The 18770-nt window shown below is 45.7% G+C and overlaps 1 protein-coding gene across 2 annotated transcripts in view; it reads right to left on the reverse strand.

Moving 5' to 3' along the window:
* PROSER2 (proline and serine rich 2) overlaps positions 1 to 18770 on the reverse strand; it is a 42155-nt gene that overhangs the window by 12722 nt on the left and 10663 nt on the right. For both annotated transcript variants that reach the window (XM_040645421.1, XM_008705433.2), the window contains exon 2: positions 10508 to 10726. In XM_040645421.1, coding sequence (XP_040501355.1) covers positions 10508 to 10645 — 138 coding nt within the window. In that variant the 5' untranslated portion in view covers positions 10646 to 10726. The remainder of the gene's footprint in view (positions 1 to 10507; positions 10727 to 18770) is intronic.

Genomic DNA, 18770 nt, shown 5'->3' on the forward strand with positions numbered 1-18770 from the left:
ATGCCAACTACCACACTGAGTGAGGGGTGCAAAGTACGAGCAGAGTATATAACCCCCACAGGTCTAATCCAACCTCAGAGCAAGAAATCCCAACGTATATTTCATTTGGAAAACGGGCTTAGAAAGGGCAGCTCCTACACAACCATTTTGTGTTCTAGGGCAGACTGTAGGACCCACAGGCTGAAAGACACAACACACAGACCAATCAGCCCAGCTCCCTCACTAGAAGGTGTGAACGCTGGCTCAGGGGCAATAAAATGACCCCAAGATCATACAACTACTCAGTACAGTGGCCAAGGCTAGAACTAGTCTGTTCTTGCTTTTTTGTTTTATGCTATTCATTTCTGGTTTTAATCCGATACGTATTCAAGGTCAGAGGCCTGGGTCCTGGAAGACTCACATTCTTGCACCCCCAACCCATCTGAGGTCTCTCCCCAGAGTCAGAGGCTGGAGTACAAACAGAACAGGCCCTGAGGCTGCCGTGTATCCCCACGCACCGTCTCTGTGCTTGGCCTGGCCTTGAGTGCTGACCTAAGGGACAGAGCCAAAAACAGCTGTGGGCTCAGTCTGCTGCCTAATTCCCCAAACAAGAAGCTGCCCTCCACATGAACCCCCCTCTGTCTACACCTGGGAGAGGAAAGAAGGCAGAAACCGAGAAAAGGCCCAGCGCCAAGGGCAGGGGAGCAGGGTACCTGGGGCCAGAAAAGGGGCACGTGCCCTTGTGGGAGAGGGTTCCTATCTACTCCTCTTGTTCTCTGGAGATGCCTGCGCTGTCGCCTGCCTCCGACTGGGATGCGAGAGAGGAAGACTGGGCCTTGGGGAAGAGGCAGAGCATGAAAAGCAGGGCACTGAGAATAGGCAAATCGATAGAGCCAGGAAGTAGTTGAGTGTTTGCTCAGGGCTGTGGGAGTTGGGGGAAGCAGGGAGTGACTGCTAATGGGCGTGGGGTTTCTTTGGGGGCGGTGAAAATGTTCTAAGTGTGATTGTGATGATGGTTGCCCCAACTCTGTGAACCTACTAAAAACCACTGACTAGCAAACTTTAAACGGGTGAATTGTCTGGTATGTGAATGGTATCTCAGTAGAGCGGTCACGTAGTGAAAATAGCAACAAGGAAGGTAGGGGCCTCGTGGCCCCCATGGAGGGGGGAGGGAGCCCTGGCAGTGGTGGTCCTTGCTTTGCTGGTGGGGCTTTTGGAGGCAGCATTTGCTGACTTAGTTCCAAAGATAGGATAGTTCCAAAGATAAGTAGATAGGAAATGAAGGTAAACGAAAACAGCAGTTTTCTTTGGAAGAAGGGAATTGAAGAATTATGTTAGTATTTGGAAGGAAGTAGGCTGACAGGAGAATTTTTTTTTTTAATTCCCTTTCTATAAATGGTTTTTTTAATGTACCAATTTGGGCTACCAATCTCCAGATCTATAAGAACTATCTAGAAAACCGTACCTCCCTGCCCAATTCTACCCCACCATGCTGACTTCAGGTAATGTCTCTAAGTCTCCAAGGGAAACACCATTTGTTTCAAGAATGTGAGAGCACATACCTTTCTACCCTAATAGGTATATTAATTGTGAAGAAATAATTTCTATTATATTCAAACCAGAAAATTCAAAATGCTTAATCTACTAAAGTAATTATAACGGATGCTATACAAAGTCCTGGTCTTCCTGATGTCTGTCCACTCCTGCACGAAGATGACAGAAGGAATGTCTACCTAGTCCCAGCAGAGCTCTGAGAGGAACATCCAGATAAGTTGGATGACAGACTTTTAAGATTTTATTTTTAAATTTTTTAAAAGATTTTATTTATTTAAGAGAGAGAGAGAGAGGGCGCACTAGATAGGGGGAGGGGCTGAGAGAGAGAGGGAGAAGCAGACTCCCCGCTGAGCAGGGAACCCAACCCAGGGCCCCAGGATCATGACCTGAGCCGAAGGCAGATGCTTAACCGACTGAACCACCCAGGTGTCCCTAAGATTTTATTTTTATATTTAAGTAATCTCTACACCCCATGTGGGGTTTGAACTTACAACCTTGAGATCAAGAGTCACATACTCCACTGACTGAGCCAGCCAGGTACCATGGATGACAGGCTTTTTTTTTTTTTTTTTGAGATTTTATTTATTTATTTATTTATTTGAGAGAGAGAAAGCGTTGGGGGGAGGGGCAGAGGGAGAGAGAAAATCTCAAGCAGACTCTGCGTTGAGCTTGGAGCTCTACACGGGGCTTGAACTCACGACACCAAGACCATGACCTGAGCCCAAATCAAGAGTCGATGCTCCACCCACTGCGCCATCCAGGCACCCCTGGATGACAGACTTTTATAGCAAATGTTACCAACAGTTCTAAAAGTCAACAGTCCTAGATATGCCTACGGGAGTGCAGATTTGGGACAGGAGTTTCATTTCAGGGGAAAATGTGGAGAGGAAAAAAAAACCTTTGGCTAAACAAAAAAGTCGAGGAAGCCCAAAACACTCATACTAAACGTTGCCTAAAAAAGTACTGAATTAATTAAGTTCTGAAGCTTTTTTCTTTTTTTTTTTTTTTTAGGTTTATTTATTATTTGAGAGAGAGAGAGAGAGCAAGCAGGAGGCGGGAGAGGGAGAATCTCAAGCAGGTTCCATGCTCAGCATGGAGCCCGATGCGGGGTTCAATCTCAGGACCCTGAGATAGTGATCTGAGCTAAAACCAAGACTTGGAGGCTTAACTGACTGAGCCACCCAGGCACCCCTTGTTTTGTTTTTCATTTAAACAAAGAAATTGGGCTTGGGGCGCCTGGGTGGCTCAGTCCATTGAGCGAACAAGTCTTAATTTCGGTTCAGGTCATGGTCTCAGGGTCGTGGGATTGAGCCCCGAGTCAGGCTCTATGCTCAGCACAAGGCCTGCTTGTCTCTCTCCTTCTGCTCCCCCCCCCACTTGCCCTCCCTCCCTCTAGCTCTCTCTCATAAATAAATAAGACAATGTGGCAACTCCTTGTGAGGAAGAAAAAGGAACTTGTAGAATTCATCTCTATTCTAGACAAAAAAAAAATCATAACCAAGATTATGATGGCTAAAAATATTCTTTTTAAAAAAATTATGATATGTTAGTCACCATACAGTATATCCTTAGTTTTTGATGTAGTGTTCCATGATTCATTGTTTGCATATAACACCCAGTGCTCCATGCAATACGTGCCCTCCTTAATACCCATCACCGGGCTAACCCATCTCTCCACCCCCCTCCCCTCTAAAACCCTTAGTTTGTTTCCCAGAGTACATAGTCTCTCATGGTTCATTTCCCCCTTGGTTTACCCCCCCTTCATTTTTCCCTTCCTTCTCCTACCGATCTCCCTGCTATTCCATATGTTCCATGAATGAGTGAAACCATATGATAATTGTCTTTTTCTGCTTGACTTATTTCACTTAGCATAATCTCCTCCAGTCCCGTCCATGTTGCTGCAAATGTTGGGTAATCGTTCTTTCTGATGGCTAAGTAATATTCCATCGTATATATGGACCACATCTTCTTAATCCAGTCATCTGTTGAAGGGCATCTCGGCTCCTTCCACGATTTAGCTATTGTGGACAATGCTGCTATGAACATTGGGGTGCATATGGCCCTTCTCTTCACTACATCTGGATCTTTGGGATAAATACCCAGTAGTGCAATTGCTGGGTCATAGGGTAGCTCAATTTTTAACTTTTTAAGGGACCTCCACACTGTTTTCCAGAGTGGCTGCACCAACTTGCATTTCCACCAACAATGTAGGAGGGATCCCCTTTCTCCACATGCTCTCCAACAATTGTTTCTTGCTTTGTCCATGTTTGCCATTGTAACTGGTGTAAGGTGGTATCTCAAGGTGGTTTTGATTTGTATTTCCTGATGGCTAATGATGTTGAACATTTTTTCATGTGTGTGTTTGGCTAGAAATATTCTTGAGATGAACCAAGACCTCGCAGGCAAGCAGCCTAGAGTATTTGTTTTGGCAGAGTGTGATTTGATGTTCATATTTGCCTTTTTTTTTTTAAGATTTTATTTATTTATTTGTCAGAGAGAGAGCATGAGAGAGAGAGCACGAGCAGGGGGGAGGGATAGAGGGAGAAGGAGAAGCAGACTCCTGGCTAAGCAGGGAGCCCCAACTCGGGACTCGATCCGAGGACCCTGGGATCATGACCTGAGCCGAAGGCAGGCGCTTCACCGACAGAGCCCCCAGGCGCCCCTCACACTTGCTTTTTCCACACATTAAAATGACCTTCCAGACACTTGAGCAAGGCTTCACTGACCTAAGCTGATGAGAGACGCCCCCACCCCTGCAGCTGAAGCCCAACAGGGGCGGAGAGAAGCACATAGACATGGGCCTCTGGGCAGCTCCTGACCCGGCTCTCCCCTGCGAGAGACCAGAAGTGCACAGGGCACTCCCACAGGGCAGGGTAAGGGCTTCATTATGGTGGCCTCGAGCTGGTCACTGTGGTGAGTGTTCACCAGGGCCAACTGAAACCCATACTTCTGGCCGGAAAGAGACACAAACCAACCACTGAGGGATGAGATGGGCGCCCAGTTTTGATTATAGATCTAAAGAACCACGGCTTCGAAGGATCCCCACTGGGCTCCCTGGTGGCCTGCAGCTCCCCCAACCACGGTATTATAAAGTCCTGACTAAGCCAGAGCCGCCTTGCCTGTGCCCGCCACCCAGCGCCCTCCTGACCCCAACAGGGGACTCAATCCCAGGATCATGACCTGGGCCGAAGGCAGACGCTTAACCAACAGAGCCCCCCAGGTGCCCCTGCTTCTCCTTTCTACCCTCGGTTCTGTTCCCTCTCCTTGGAATCATCCAGCCTCTACTGTGTCTGACTGCTGTCTATGACCCGGACGTCACCTAACCTCGCCACGCAGACAGTGTTCACCACTGCTTGCTCTACCTTCTTATTCCATGACAAATGGGAGAGGCCAAAAGGCAATCAAAGGCTTTGGAGAAGGAAGGGGGTAATCAGGAGCTGACAACTGCTGTCTGACCACAGGCTCATTATGTGACTGCAGGGCCATGATGTTTGTTAGCTCGGGGAGAAGGGAGGGTTGCAGGACAGTTCACTGAACAGTAAATCTCCAAACACTCAGCAATGAATCTGGATCATTGTTTTCGCCCAAGTTAGAGATAAAAATGAACAGGAGGTATGTCTGAGGATTCGGGGTGCTTCTAATCTGCCCTCAAAGAAGAATGTGCGTTACCAAGTCCCTTAAGAGCTGTGGGTATTAAGAGTTTCCCACACTTTTCAAGCAGGTGGTCACCTGCTCTTCTAGAGGACGCCCCAGGAGGCCTGCAGGCTGCAGGGCTACACGCAGAAACGGCACCCAAGCACAGTGGCAGGAAGCAGCTGTCTGTCCTTGGGCGTTTTGTGAGATGTGTGCTCCAATCCCAGCCTGAAGGGATTAAGAATATTGGGAAGTCTACACCCAAAGCTTCCTTCGTTCCCTTAAACAGCTATCATTTATGAATGTCTCCAAATTCTTCTAGAAACTTTCGTCCTGAATCCACATCATCGACTGAGGCGGTAAGTTCTAGAACCACCCGCCCAACCTTGCAAAGACGTGTTGCCTTGTGCTGCACAGAAGCCGTCCTTCTTAAGTGCCAAAGGGGGAAAAACACATTTGTAAGGTATCCTCTCACTCAAGGATTTCAAGATTTGGCCAACCTGTTCTCGTTCTGGCTCTGCCTTTCATTAAAGAGTGTTCAGAGGAAGACTTCCTTACAAGAGAAACAGCCAGCCTCTTGGTGCTAAAGACCGCATCCTCTGCCCTCTTGGAACAGCCCCGCTCATCATGGGCGCCACGCGGGCAGCCGGAACAAGCCTATTGAAGCAGCTATTTTCATTTTAAGCTTGCACTGGCTCAGGAGAAAAGTTTCCATTGTGTAAAGATCTGTTATACCCCAGGCAAGCCTTCAACCAGTGTTTGAAAACTTTAGGATACTCTCATTTAACATCAGGCATTCATGTTGTCTCTTCTTTTAAAAATAACACTTGCTTAAAAGAACTGCTTCTGAACTAGGTTATCTCGTATTGAAAGAGCCTTCCAAGAGCCGCGTCGAACACCGTACAATGTAGAGGCCTGAAAGCACGGTCACTGACTAGTCAGTCTTTCGTGAGGTTGGGGATTACAGGGCAGCAAGTGCCGAAACTACTGTGGTTGAATCTCATTCCGAAAAGACGAGTCATAAAAAGACCTGATGACTTAGAATCAAAACATATAGAGCTCCTCTCCACATTTAGCCTCCCCAAAAGTTCACAAGTTTTTTTTTAATGGTGTAGCTAGTTCACTGGTGCAAGGGGCCGGCTGCCAAGACACTGCTTCATAAAAGTCAAGTCCTCGTCAAAATGCCAAATTTTCTCAGGGTGCCGCTCCTCTCTGAGGACAACGCACAACTGTGAGATGACAGAAGTGACAGCTCAAGTTGGCTCAAAGATCTTCCAGAAAGGAAACTGCTTGAAAACAAGCAGAGGTCTGCAAAGAAGGTGCCGGAACAGGACTGGGACGTGTCCTCCTACAGACAGCAAGAGGAGCAGGGAGCCAAGTGGGGTACGTGGCAGGATTATGCCATCACACCCAGGCACACACGCATCCTCAGAAAGTAATTTCATCATGTGCTTCCTGAAAGTACAGTCTGCAATGCCGTTGCCACAATTATGCTCCACTGGGTACAATGCTGGGCGCTGCGGGGAACCAAAGATTGGACACATGGCAGTCCCGCTGCAGGACGGTACCGGAGAGAAAAGAACCGTGGAGGATAGGCATTCCGGACGGTCACTCCAAAGTGATGCCCCAGAGCGAGATTGCTAGAATGAGGAAGTGTGTGAGATGCTGGGCGGGTGGGGAGAGATGCTCTCCCGTTCCCGTCTCATCGTTCGTGGCCGAAGGAAAAACTCAGGAGACTACTGAGGACACAGAGACACGACACAGAGAGCACGGATCCAACTAGAAGCCTGGGCGGGATGAAGCGGAATCACTCGCAACCTGGAGCTAAGAGGGCGCTGGCCAAAGAGGCTGCCGTTAGGAAGCCCGGACTGCGTGCTGGCCAGCACGTCCTTACAGTCACCCTGGGGGAAGAATTATTATCCCACCACCCCAGTTTTTAACTCAGGAAGAAAATAACCCAGGAACACAGTGACTCACTAACCTTTCCCAGGTTCCAAAGGAGAGGAATTTGAATTTGAACTCGGGCCTGTCACTACTACCCTGTGTTTATTACTCTTCTGCGCTGATTTTTAGGACACACACTGGTTAGGAAGAAAGAAAGCAAATTTAAACATGCATCAGGTGGGTTTTTTTGGATTTGAGAGAAATTATAAGTATATTGGGGAATGTCCTGCTGATACGTATTCAACCCCACCGCAAAACCTATGCAGACCCACACTGATGGCTCAGAAACCCTTCCCCAAAGGCAGTTCATGTTGGTCTCACTCTACCCACTTTGACCTCCTGATATTTATGAATGTAAGAGATCTGTAGTCTCTCCCACCTTTGAACTTAATATTTCTAATATATTTCTAAAAAATGTCCATGATAAAAAGGTTTTTAAAAAGTATTTTATTTATTTGAGAGAGAGCATGAGTGGAGGAAGAGGGAGAAGCAGACTTTCCACTGAGCAGAGAGCCCGAATCAGGGCTCGATTCCAGAACCCTGAGCTCATGACCCGAGCAAAAAGCAGACGCCCAACCGACTGAGCCACCCAGATGCCCCTTTGATTACCAGTTTTAAAATAAATCGCTTCTCTTTGTGACTCTGGACTGGATATTTAATAGACCTCCCTTCAAACAAGAGCTTTTGTCCCCGAAGATGTATTCTTGTGTGTGACATCCTGACAAAGCATTAACATGATGCATATTCCCCAAATCTGCCGGATGACAGACCTGAATGTCCCGCCTGCCTATACATACATTCTACGGCAAGCTGTATTTTCTATGGCAGTGTCTTGTAAACTCCCCAAGTTCACTTTACAGACTACTTCTTCCAGTAAAGATGCCTGTGGGTATTCTGGTGGCTGTGATCCCCTCTACGAGGCTCTTTTCAGTTTCCCCTTAAACCTTCATGATGGTCAGTATGATGCACCCCCAGGCCAGCGGCTGGGTGAAGGACCTGTTCCCCCATCTGGTGGCAGTGCTGCTGGAAAGTGGGCCTCAGCTGCTAGTCCTCTTTGGGGACTGTCTCAAGCTAAAGGAAACCTTCCTGTCGAGGTCACATGTCCTTCCAGGGGTGTCTTGCCTCCAGTGGCTGATCACCAAGTGGGTACAAAGGCTCCACACTTAACCCGATGTGGGACCACTGAAGGACCATCCCAGGTCCCAGCTTCCTGGGGAGGAGCTTCTCCCCGCCCGCTGCTGCTTCCTCTTCCTTCCAGGCGCTGATCCCAGGAGCACCCCTAAAAAGCCCCTTGCACTCCATCCTCCTAACCTGCATCTCAGAATCTGCCTCCTGGGGAAGCAGATCGGCAACAACCCCTGTGTCATACTGGGTCACAGCCACTAGAATGTAAGGGCCACTGCTGTACTCCTGACTCCCAGAACAAGGCATTTGAGCAAATGTATAAATCACACATACCAAAGAGACAGAAGGTGGTGGAGGACAGTGAATGCTGCTCCTCACTGGACAAGTTCACAGAGATCCGTCAAGTCCTATTTGTCTCTGGAGCATGTGAGTTTGAGCCACACTGAAGATTTGGTGAAAGTAGGCGTTAACTGGTTAGAATGAAGAACGGACCCTATGCGACTAGAGCGGAGATTCAAAAACAGCAACTTTCCTTCCCCAAAATCAAAGCATCTGGCCTGTTTGGGATCGTGGTCTCTCCCAGCAGAAGGAGAGAAGGGATTTTTTTCATCCTCCATCAAAGGGGGCCATGCTGAGAAGCAGGCTAAGAGACTTGCCTCCAGTTCAACAAGAAAATAATTCAAATACCCTGACTGCTAACACGCTACACCCATTTCCTTAGATAGCACGGGCGCCTGAGAACACCCTCGGCTCTATCCCATCACCACTGGCACAGGTGGTCTCATCGACTGTAGGACCTAAGTCACCACCCCAACTTTTAGAAACACTGTCTACATCGAGTGGGCTGCTTCCTAACTAATACTTGAGAGCACATACTCCACTAATTGCTGGCACGTTAATATGTCTTTTCTATGTATTCTTTTAATATGTCCTTTGTATATACTTAAATTTAAAAAGCAGGCCCAAATTCCCCATTATTAAGGATTTCTAGATTCCAAGATATTCAGGGAGTAATTTGTCATACGTTTCTTTTGGTGAATCAGATCTGATTGTATTTATTTCATCTTACCGTGATGGTTTAAGAAGAGATCCAAGTAGAAGTCTATAAAGTTCTATCATTACTATTCACTGCCCTCTATGCCATTCATGCCCGTCTTATATTCAGCACATTGGGGTTCATTTTAGGACTCGGTGTATCTGAAGGAAATTCTGCCCCCACTACAAGGGACTGAGACGAACAACCGAGACCATTCTCAGTGGGTCCAACGTTAACTCCCTCCTGTCCTTTCCTCTGTGAATATAAAGGTCTCTCTCCTGAAAGATGAATATCGTGAGGGGCAAGGGGTGCAGAAGGGCCACCTTTAAAACTAAAGACTCTTTTTGTAAATGTTGCCAAAGCTTTCTGACGCTGTCGAAGGGCCTGGATCCTGAGAGAAAGGGGTACAAAAGCACTTATATTTGCAAAGGATGTAAAAATCTGTTTTCAAAGTGAATTTGTTTTTGTCCTGTGAGGTGGTTCTCTCCTTTCAACCCCCTCCTTTTTAAAAAAAGATTTTTAATTATTTATTTGAGAGACAGAGATAGTGACAGAGATAGCAAGAGAGAGAGAGACAGAGACAGAGATAGAGAGGAAAGCGCGGGGAGAAGAGGGAGAAGCAGACTCCCTGCTGAGCAGGGAGCCCACCAGAGGGCTCAATCCCAGGACCCTGGGATCAGGACCTGAGCTGAAGGCAGATGCTTAACTGACTGAGCCACCCTGGCGCCCCTCAACCCCTTTTATAAAAAAGATTTTATTTATTTAGGGAGAGAGAGAGAGAGCATGAGCGGGGGGGGGGAGAGGCGGAGGGAGAGAGAATCTGGGGCAGACTCTGTGCTGAGCTTGGAGCCTGAAGTGGGGTTCAATCTCACAACCCTGAGATCATGACCTGAGCCGAAATCAAGAGTCCGATGCTCAGACTGAGCCATCCTTTCAGCCCTGGGAGCTGAAAGGCAGCAGGCCCTTGCCAGGTGGGTTACAGCCTTTGGGCACGGTCCTCTTGGGGTCTCAGCAGCTGGGTTCCCGGCCACAGCGTGAGATTTGCTTTGCTGCTGAGCGGAACGCTCGGCATCTGTGCAAACCTTAAGATGATTACAAATGAAATGCCACTTCACAAAGCAAGTATGCTGAGACGTCGAGCTCGTGAACCCAAGAGGATATTGTAAGATATTCCTCAAAGGGCAGGGGGTTGCACAAAACCAGGCAGCCGGAGCGTTAAAGAAAACGGTCACTCACCAAAGTCAAACTCCGGGAGCGGGAGCTGCTGCTTCGACTGTCCAAGCTGCCCCCTCTGCTCAGGTCACTGAGCCCGCAGCTGGGGGACACATCCGAGTCCATCTCCGAAGAGTCTGACTGCTGGCGGTTCACAGGCATCCCCACAGACACCTCGGCCACTGGCCCTGTCACAGGAAGTGGGGAAAGGGTCAGGGTCCCATTCTCAAGTAGCAACTGCCTCTGTAGAAACCAAGCACAGGGGGACAGGGTTAGAGAGCCCACACAGTGAATGCCTTACCTGCCGAAATGAAAGGCTCGGTGTGGGTCAGGGTCATCTCGGTTTGCAGCCTCGACCATCGAGACAAAGGGACTTTAGAGCCCCTAAATCCATGTGTTTGCTCATTTCCATTTCTCCTTTATATCCCTTTCCATCATGAAGTTGTGAATCATTTTTAAGGAAAAGATGAACGGACTAACAATTACTTTGTTGCTGAAAATCCGATAGGATAATGTTCCAGCTCCTTCCTTTGCACGGAGGACCTGTACTCTCATGCTTTCTCATGTGGATTCAGTCTTTCCCTATGCTCTTTATTGATTCCAGTCTCTTCTACCTCAGACACCACAAAATCATGGTTCCACTTCCAGCTTCACTGCAGGTCAGAGTTGAGAGAAGTAATTGTGAAAGAAAGTCTGGTTGGCATCTCTGAAATTCTAGGCTCTCTGGAGGCCGAGATGCTCTTGCAATGTCTACATAAGACACTAAGGTATCGTAAGTTTTTACAAGGAAGTTCATGTTTTTTACTTTCAGGAACAAAGACAACGAAATTTCCCCTACCAGCTCCTTAGTTTCATACTCTGACTCTTAGAGCAGGAAATTCAGCTCAGTCTCTGAACAATGGACAATGGAGTTCAACAAAACCTTCTAGAAGACCAAACAAGATTAATAGGGAATAAGGGAATAAGCCTCTTGTAGAGGCTTAGGGCCAGTGGAGAGATACAAGCCCACGTCATTCATTCCTAAACTGAAAATACTGCCAGGTGGCCTTACAAGCCCCTGTAAGAATACTGAGGGGCATGTGAGCTCAGATAACCATTGGCACAACTCTGTGTGTGTGTGTGTGTGTGTGTGTGTGTATGCTCACGCTCGTGTGTGTATTAATTTTTAATAGAAACACGACCGTCTATGGAGAAAGTCCAATCAGTATGCAATACTCTTGGGCGGACTTTGTCATTTAAAACTTCTAAAATTACTGTGAGATCTTCTTAGGGAAATCCTGAAGGTGTGAGAACAGCTTAAAAAGGAAACTACTCCTTGCCAGGTTTCTCTTTATTTTTCAGGTGAATCAGCCCAAGTTAACTGGCAATTTAAGACCAAATCTAGGGAACAAAAGATTCTGAGCATATATGTACTTTCTGGAAGTCGCCATTATTCTAAATGGCAAAAAAAGGCTTAAGAAAATGTTAAAGTTTTTTTTTCAAGATTTATTTATTTGAGAGAAAGAGCAAGCTTGAGAGTGCAGCAGAGGGAGGGGCAGAGGGAGAGGGAGATAAGGAGACTCCCCGCTAAGCGGGGAGCCTGACTTGGCCTTGATCCCAGCACCCTGGGATCACGTCCTGAGCCGAAATCAAGAGTCAGACGCTTAACCGACTGAGCCACTCCAGCGCCCCCCAAAATGTTAAAGGTTTTAAATTTTGTTTAATAGTACGCAAGCCTAAACCATGCACAGACTATCTAAACCATCTACATAGCCGGTAAAGCACAACATCCCTGGGACGGTGAGTAGCTGGGGCCTGCGTGAGGTGGGAGGAGGTGCAGAGAGGACCCGCTGACTCTCATTCACTCCTGAACTAAGTGAGTCACTGCTCCAGGGAAAGGAGGGAGATGCGGGGCAGTAAGTCTTCCCCCGACGCAACAGGGAGGTGAAAGACAGGGAAGTGAGATGCTCATCAGCCCCACATGAGAAGGGAACCTGGCAGACGTGCCTCTTCTGTGGGAAAGGGTCTGGAATTTTGCAACAAGTCTATGCCGTAAGAGCAGCTCCGCGAGGCACCGCAGTATGGCCAGAGGGCGGTAGCTGACCACATCATTCCAGAGCACACCTTTTTCTTGTGTTCCTACAATTTTAAAAGCTATCCTGACACTGTAAAACTATAACATTTAGACGTTTACAAATTACTGTCTTGAAAGAATATGAGGAAGCTAACCAGAATTCTCCAGAAGGCAGAGGTTGTCAGGGAGAAAGTGGAAACCTTGGTCCCACATCCTTCACAGGCTCAAGGTGCCAATCTCCTGTGATCTCTTAAGGCCTCAAGAACGAGGGGCTCCCGAGTCCTAGTTCCCTGGGAACTAAAAATACAGAATCCCAAGGTGGTCTGCGGTGGAGAGAGCAAAGTTTTCTGAAGTGGAAGGGCAAGGAAGCAGCCTTCTTCTCTGGTCTGCCCTGGGAAGGGAATAGGGCAGACAGGTTTGACAGGAGTGACTCCCCCAAGCCTGTGAGTCCAGGATGGTCATTACCACCCTAAAATATTTAGTCTCCTTGTCCAATCACATGTTCACTCTTTGGGTTTACAGTTTACTTTATACCAAGAGAGAGCCCCATAGGTGAAGAAGCTGACTTCTAGCAGAGGGGCAGAACCAGGCCCACGAGAAGTCCCAGCAAGTCTGACACCACAGGAGTAGAAATTTGAGCCACTGTGCTCACTTTCTATTTTTAAAATTTTATTTAATTAATTTATTTGTGAGAGAGAGAGCAGAGGGAGGGGCAGAAGGAGAGAGAGGGAGAGAGAATCTCAAGCAGGTTCCATGATCAGTGCAGAACCCAACGTGGGGCTCAGTGTTAGGACCCTGAGATCGTGATCTGAGCTGAGATCAAGAGTCAGATGCTTACGTGACTGAGCTACTCAGGTGCCCCAAACTGTGCTCCCTTTCTGTTTATTTTCTTCTACTTCCTGTGTTTATTTCTCATTATTTACTCGTAACATCCTTGTTTGGAAAGGTCTAGTTCATCAGTTGAGCAGAGAGAACGAGGACAAGGTCATCACTGATCTTCAGTCTTAGTAAATCTCCATCTGCCAAGCATGGCAGGTCGGAAGGACAGCAGGATCTGGGCTGAGGGGCCTGGTGGGGCTGGGGGGCTGTGGCATTGAGGCAAGTGAACCCCCCAAGTCAGTGTACTGCAGCAGATAGAGAGATGCTCAGAGCGGCTGTCTGTGGGGAGGGAGAAAGGGGTCACCAGGAGGCGAGGGTGGAGACGACGCTTTTGCCAAATGCTCTCTTCTGTCTTTCGAATGCCGCACACACTCACCATCCAATAAGTAATCTATTTCAGGGGCAATCAAAGCAGTTATCAAGTTATTTTACCAGGTCACACAGGAGCTGATAAAGACTTGGAAACTACTGCGGCTGTAAGGCTGCAAGAGAAAAACGTGAGAGACGAAGAGAGAAAGGACTATGACATTTTCATGACGAACAGGCAGGGCAGGGGTGTATTTCAAGAACAAAAGAGAGGGGGACCCTGGCTGCCAAAAGGTGCAACAGAGTAAGGACTAAAAAGCGCGCACTAAACTCACGAGCCTTATAAAGAGCGAGCAGTAGAGAGATGATCCAAAGCCCCCCACAGTGGGCCAAGGCACGGACGGGAGGAGTGGGGTGTGCAGCGAGTCGCTGGGCTGTGCTCTCCAGAGGGGGGGATGGGTAAATAGGTGAGGGGATGAAGACGTACGCTTGTGATGAGCACCAGACGATGTACGGAACAGCCGAATCACTAACTTGTACACCTGAAACTAATACAACAATGTACGTTAACTACCTGGAATTAAAATGAAAACTTAAGGGGCCCTGGGTGGCTCCGTTAGTTAAGTGGCTGACTCTTGATCTCAGCTCAAGTCTTGATCTCAGGGTCTTGAGTTCAAGCACCGTGTTGGGCCCCACCGTGGGCATGGAGCCTACTTAAAAAAAAAGAAGAAGAAATAAAATAAAAACTTAAAAAAGTTGAGATGTGATGGGAAAGACAAGGAAAAACAGGCAGCAGCTACGGGGACACTGGGTTGGAGAAAGGTCATTTTGAGTCACTGGTTTTGTTTACCTATTTTGTTTAGTTTTTAAGAGGAGAAGTCTACTGATTAGCTCAGGGGAAAAGAGAAGGTAACAGCCCCATGGAGAAGCCCTCCTTTCCAGAGTCTGGTAGATGAGGCAGCCTGGCTGGTCTACTGAGACTGTTTCATCAGATGCTGAATGCTGTATGAAAAATTCCTCTGACAACTCTCTCTCCCTCGCAGAAGGAAAACGTCTCATCATAAAAAATGAGCAGGGTAATTTGAAAAAGAACCAAATTGAACTTAAAAAAAAAAGTTAATAGCAATTTAAAAACTCAAGTGGATGGGGTAAACAGAAGATTTAATATCTGAAGCGCTGGATGAATTTAATATTAGACATAATTTTTTATAAACTTCACGAAGTATGAGGGGAGAACTTCTTTTAACCCAATAAAAGATATCCATAAAAAATTACAGCAAACATCGCACTTACTGACAAAACGTTAAAACCATTCCCATTACCACCACTGCTGTCCTCTATATTATATTGTATTTAAGTTCTACCCCACATATAAGACTAGAAAAAAAATGTGTGAGGATTGAAAAGGAAGAAACAAAAATGTCAGTATTTATAGATAATTATGGTCTTTGTAGAAAACGCCAAGAATTTCATAAATTATTAGAATCAACTAGTGTTTTTTACAAAGTCACTGGATATTAATCAATATACAAAAAAAATCATTTTCTATATGCTAGCCACAAACAATAACTAAAAACAACATTTTAAATAGCATAACATATATATGCATATATGTATGTATATAAATTATATTACTGAGATTGGCGCAAAAAACGTGCAAACTTTTTTGGAAAAAACAATAAAATGTTATTGAAAGTCAATAAAGAGATACCGTATTCAGGACTGGAAAAGTCAGTATCTTAAGACAAGCTGGTCTCCTAAACCTGAATTGCTCTGAAGCTATAGATGTGGGTTGTCCAATAAACTCTAGCCATGTGTGGTTACTTAAATGTAAACTAATTAAAATTTAATTAAAACATTTAGTTCCTCAGCTGCACTAGCCACATTTTAAGCATTAATTAATGGGAATTTTCCATCATCCTAGAAAGTTCTGTTGGACAATGCAGCCAATAGAGTAATCAAAATCATAATAGGGTTGTTTTTGGAGAAATCCAGTAGGCTGGTTTTTAAACTTCTTAGGGGCTTAAAAAAAGGAGAAAAAAACATACTGAGAAGAACAAAGAGCTAAGAACAACCAGGAAACTCCTAAAGAATCTGGAGGAACTGGCCTCATCAAGCTTCCAGAGTCATTATAAAGTAAAAGTAATTCAGACACAGGTACATCAGCAAACACACCCATGGAACAGACTAGAAAGCCCAGAAATTGTTTGATATAAATTGCAAAAATGCTTTCTTAATTTGTACGTTGACTTGGAGAATTTTTTATTTTTCTATAGTTGGCTTCATCAATCTTTTGGTTTATATCTTATGGCTTTTGCCAATTTAGGCCTTTCCTGGGGCGCCTGGGTGGCTTAGTCAGTTAAGTGTCTGCCTTCAGCTCAGGTCATGATCTAGGGTCCTGGGATCAAGCCCCACGTCAGGCTCTCTGCGCAACAGGGAGGCTGCTTCTCCCTCTGCCTGCACCTCTGCCTGCTTGTGCCGCTCTCTCTCTGTCAAATAAATAAAATCTTTAAATAAATAAATAAATAAATAAATAAATAAATAAATAAATAAATATCTGATCCAAAGTGTGGAGGAGAGATCTATTTTCCCACCCCCAAGCCAAAAGGGACATGCAGTTACTCAAATGCCAAGTATTGAAAAACTCATCTTCTCCATTGTCTTAAAGTACTAAATGTTATTTTATTTACATGATAGGTTCTATTTCTGAATTTCCGATTCTGCTCCATTGATATTTCTGTTCATTAGGACTCAAAAAACCACAAATCCTATGGTGTAAATTGCAATGAATCTATGTAAACATGGAAGGCACTGTAGGCCACATTAATAGAAAAGAGGTAGGCCAGTGGAAGATGTTCACGGTCTCATAAAAGGAACTCATCGCTAGAATATACAAAAAATTCTTGTAAACCAACAGGAACAAGACAGGAAACTCATCAGAAAAAAAACATAAACAAGGAATATGATTAAGCAGTTCACAGAGAGGAAACCCAAGTGACTAAGAGGTATTTGAGAGACGTTCAACGTTACTGGCAAACAAAATAAATACAAGACTAGAACTACCATAAGACATTAGCTTATACCGACTGGATTGGAAAAATTAGACAACTGAAAAATAACAAATACCAGCAAGAATGTGGGGAAACGGGAAACTTCATGTACCACTCACTGTTGGGAGTCTAAAATTCATACGACCTCTCCATGGAGCAAGGGGGCAGTGCTTAATTAGTGAAACTATGCCCCGTGATCCAAAAATCCCACTGCTCAGTCTGTTCCGTGGGAATTCTCCAGGAATACAGGGGAACTTTGCTTGTAGTGGAGTAGAGGTGGCGGGAATCTAGATTCATCGCCCACCAGGAACTCCCAGAATAAGTCAAAACCTGGTAAACGCTTTTGCTATGGGACACCGTGCCCCAGTCAGAAGCAATCAACTGGACAATGGCATGCCTAGGTCCTAAAATGTTTTGAGTGAAAAGATACAGTCAGATTGTTAGCATAATTCCATTTACACAAATATAACACACACACAACAGTGTGTTTTATATCCATACCCAGAACACAAGCCAGTGGCAGGGATGGGCAGGTACAAGATGGCCCCATCTGCTGGGTGACAGGCGATACTTTCAGTTTCTTTCATGTACCTACTCCTACTGCCAGAGAAACAGAAAAGAAAGATGACCTGGACGTTTGAAGAGTAACGATTTATCAGATCATTTTACCACCTGGGAAAAGTCTGCAAGGCCCATCCTTGAAGGAGATGTGCAGGACAGATGAGTTTGGACTTAATGAGGGAAGAGGAGAAGACATATGTAATCTAGAAACCTCAGGGCAATGCAGGAGGGAAGCGCTTTCAAAGGAAGGAGAAACCACAAAGATAAACTTTTCTTGGGTCGCGGTATAGCCTGGAATTAACCAGGGAAAGGTTGATCTGACCCAGTTTGCTGAAGAATGTAAGCTAGAACAAATATATTAAGTTCCTTCACGTTCAACTATTCGGCTTTGTACCTACTAGGTGGGAATCATAACTTAACACTGCTTTGATGCCCTCCAGACAAGCTAAACAAAATCACAAGGGTGATTACTGCCTTTGTTCGTGCTGAACATGAATGGAAAAATTATCCACCTTAACCGAGTGATGTGGAACTAATTTTGCTTAGCGTGCCTATAGGACACTTTAAAAAGAGAACTGCCCCAGCTCCTTGCCAAGGTAAACTCTTCATGAAAGAAAAGATCCAGTTTGGGTCCTAGGCTTGTGAACACCTGGACCTGTGGTTTACAGACCCTCACAACTTTGTCTAGATGCTAGATAAACGGCCCCTTTCCCACATCAGGCTGTGCAGGAAGGTCCGTGTGTGCACCTATGAGTAACTGGGGCAGGATCCCTCCCTACCTGAGCCCTCCTGTTTCATCAGCGCGGTTTCTCCTGCTTCCACGCACAGGAATTCTGTGAAGACTTGTTCTAAAACGTAGACAAACAATCCTAGGAAAGGAATGATCTTTAAAGCTATAGCCTGAGAAATCCCAATATGATGATTTAACAACCGAGCCGCTTTCAAAAGTATGGGTTGTTGGTTTTTTGTGGGTCTTTTTGTTTTTTGTTTGACCTTCATGAACATTAAAAATGATCAGTGGCAATGGTTTCTGAGTCACCACAGCACATTATCATGAATGGGCTTTTTCATATGGTTAAGCAGTGGGTGAAAATAGAGAGAACAGCCGTTTTTACTGGAATGTATACACTCCTAGATGAAATAAGCAGTAAACACAAAATAGCCATTGTCGGCCTTCATGCTAGCAGCTCCTGACAACATTCGTTCATGTGAACACCAACGAGTGTGATAGGCACTTTCCTCTGATTTACTGGAACCCAAAAGGCAGGAGCCCTACTTTTATCATTTCTGTCTGGTTCTGTCTTAATTCCTATTTTTATGTAAAGAGCGGGTGTTAAAAATGAGCTATCTATAACAAGAAATTAACTAGAAGATGGAGCTATGAATGATATCTACTCTTTTCTTTTTTAAGATTTTATTTCCAAGTCACCTCCACCCC

Source organism: Ursus maritimus, unplaced genomic scaffold, assembly GCF_017311325.1.
Source record: "Ursus maritimus isolate PB19 unplaced genomic scaffold, ASM1731132v1 scaffold_31, whole genome shotgun sequence".
Classification (NCBI taxonomy): Eukaryota; Metazoa; Chordata; class Mammalia; order Carnivora; family Ursidae; genus Ursus; species Ursus maritimus.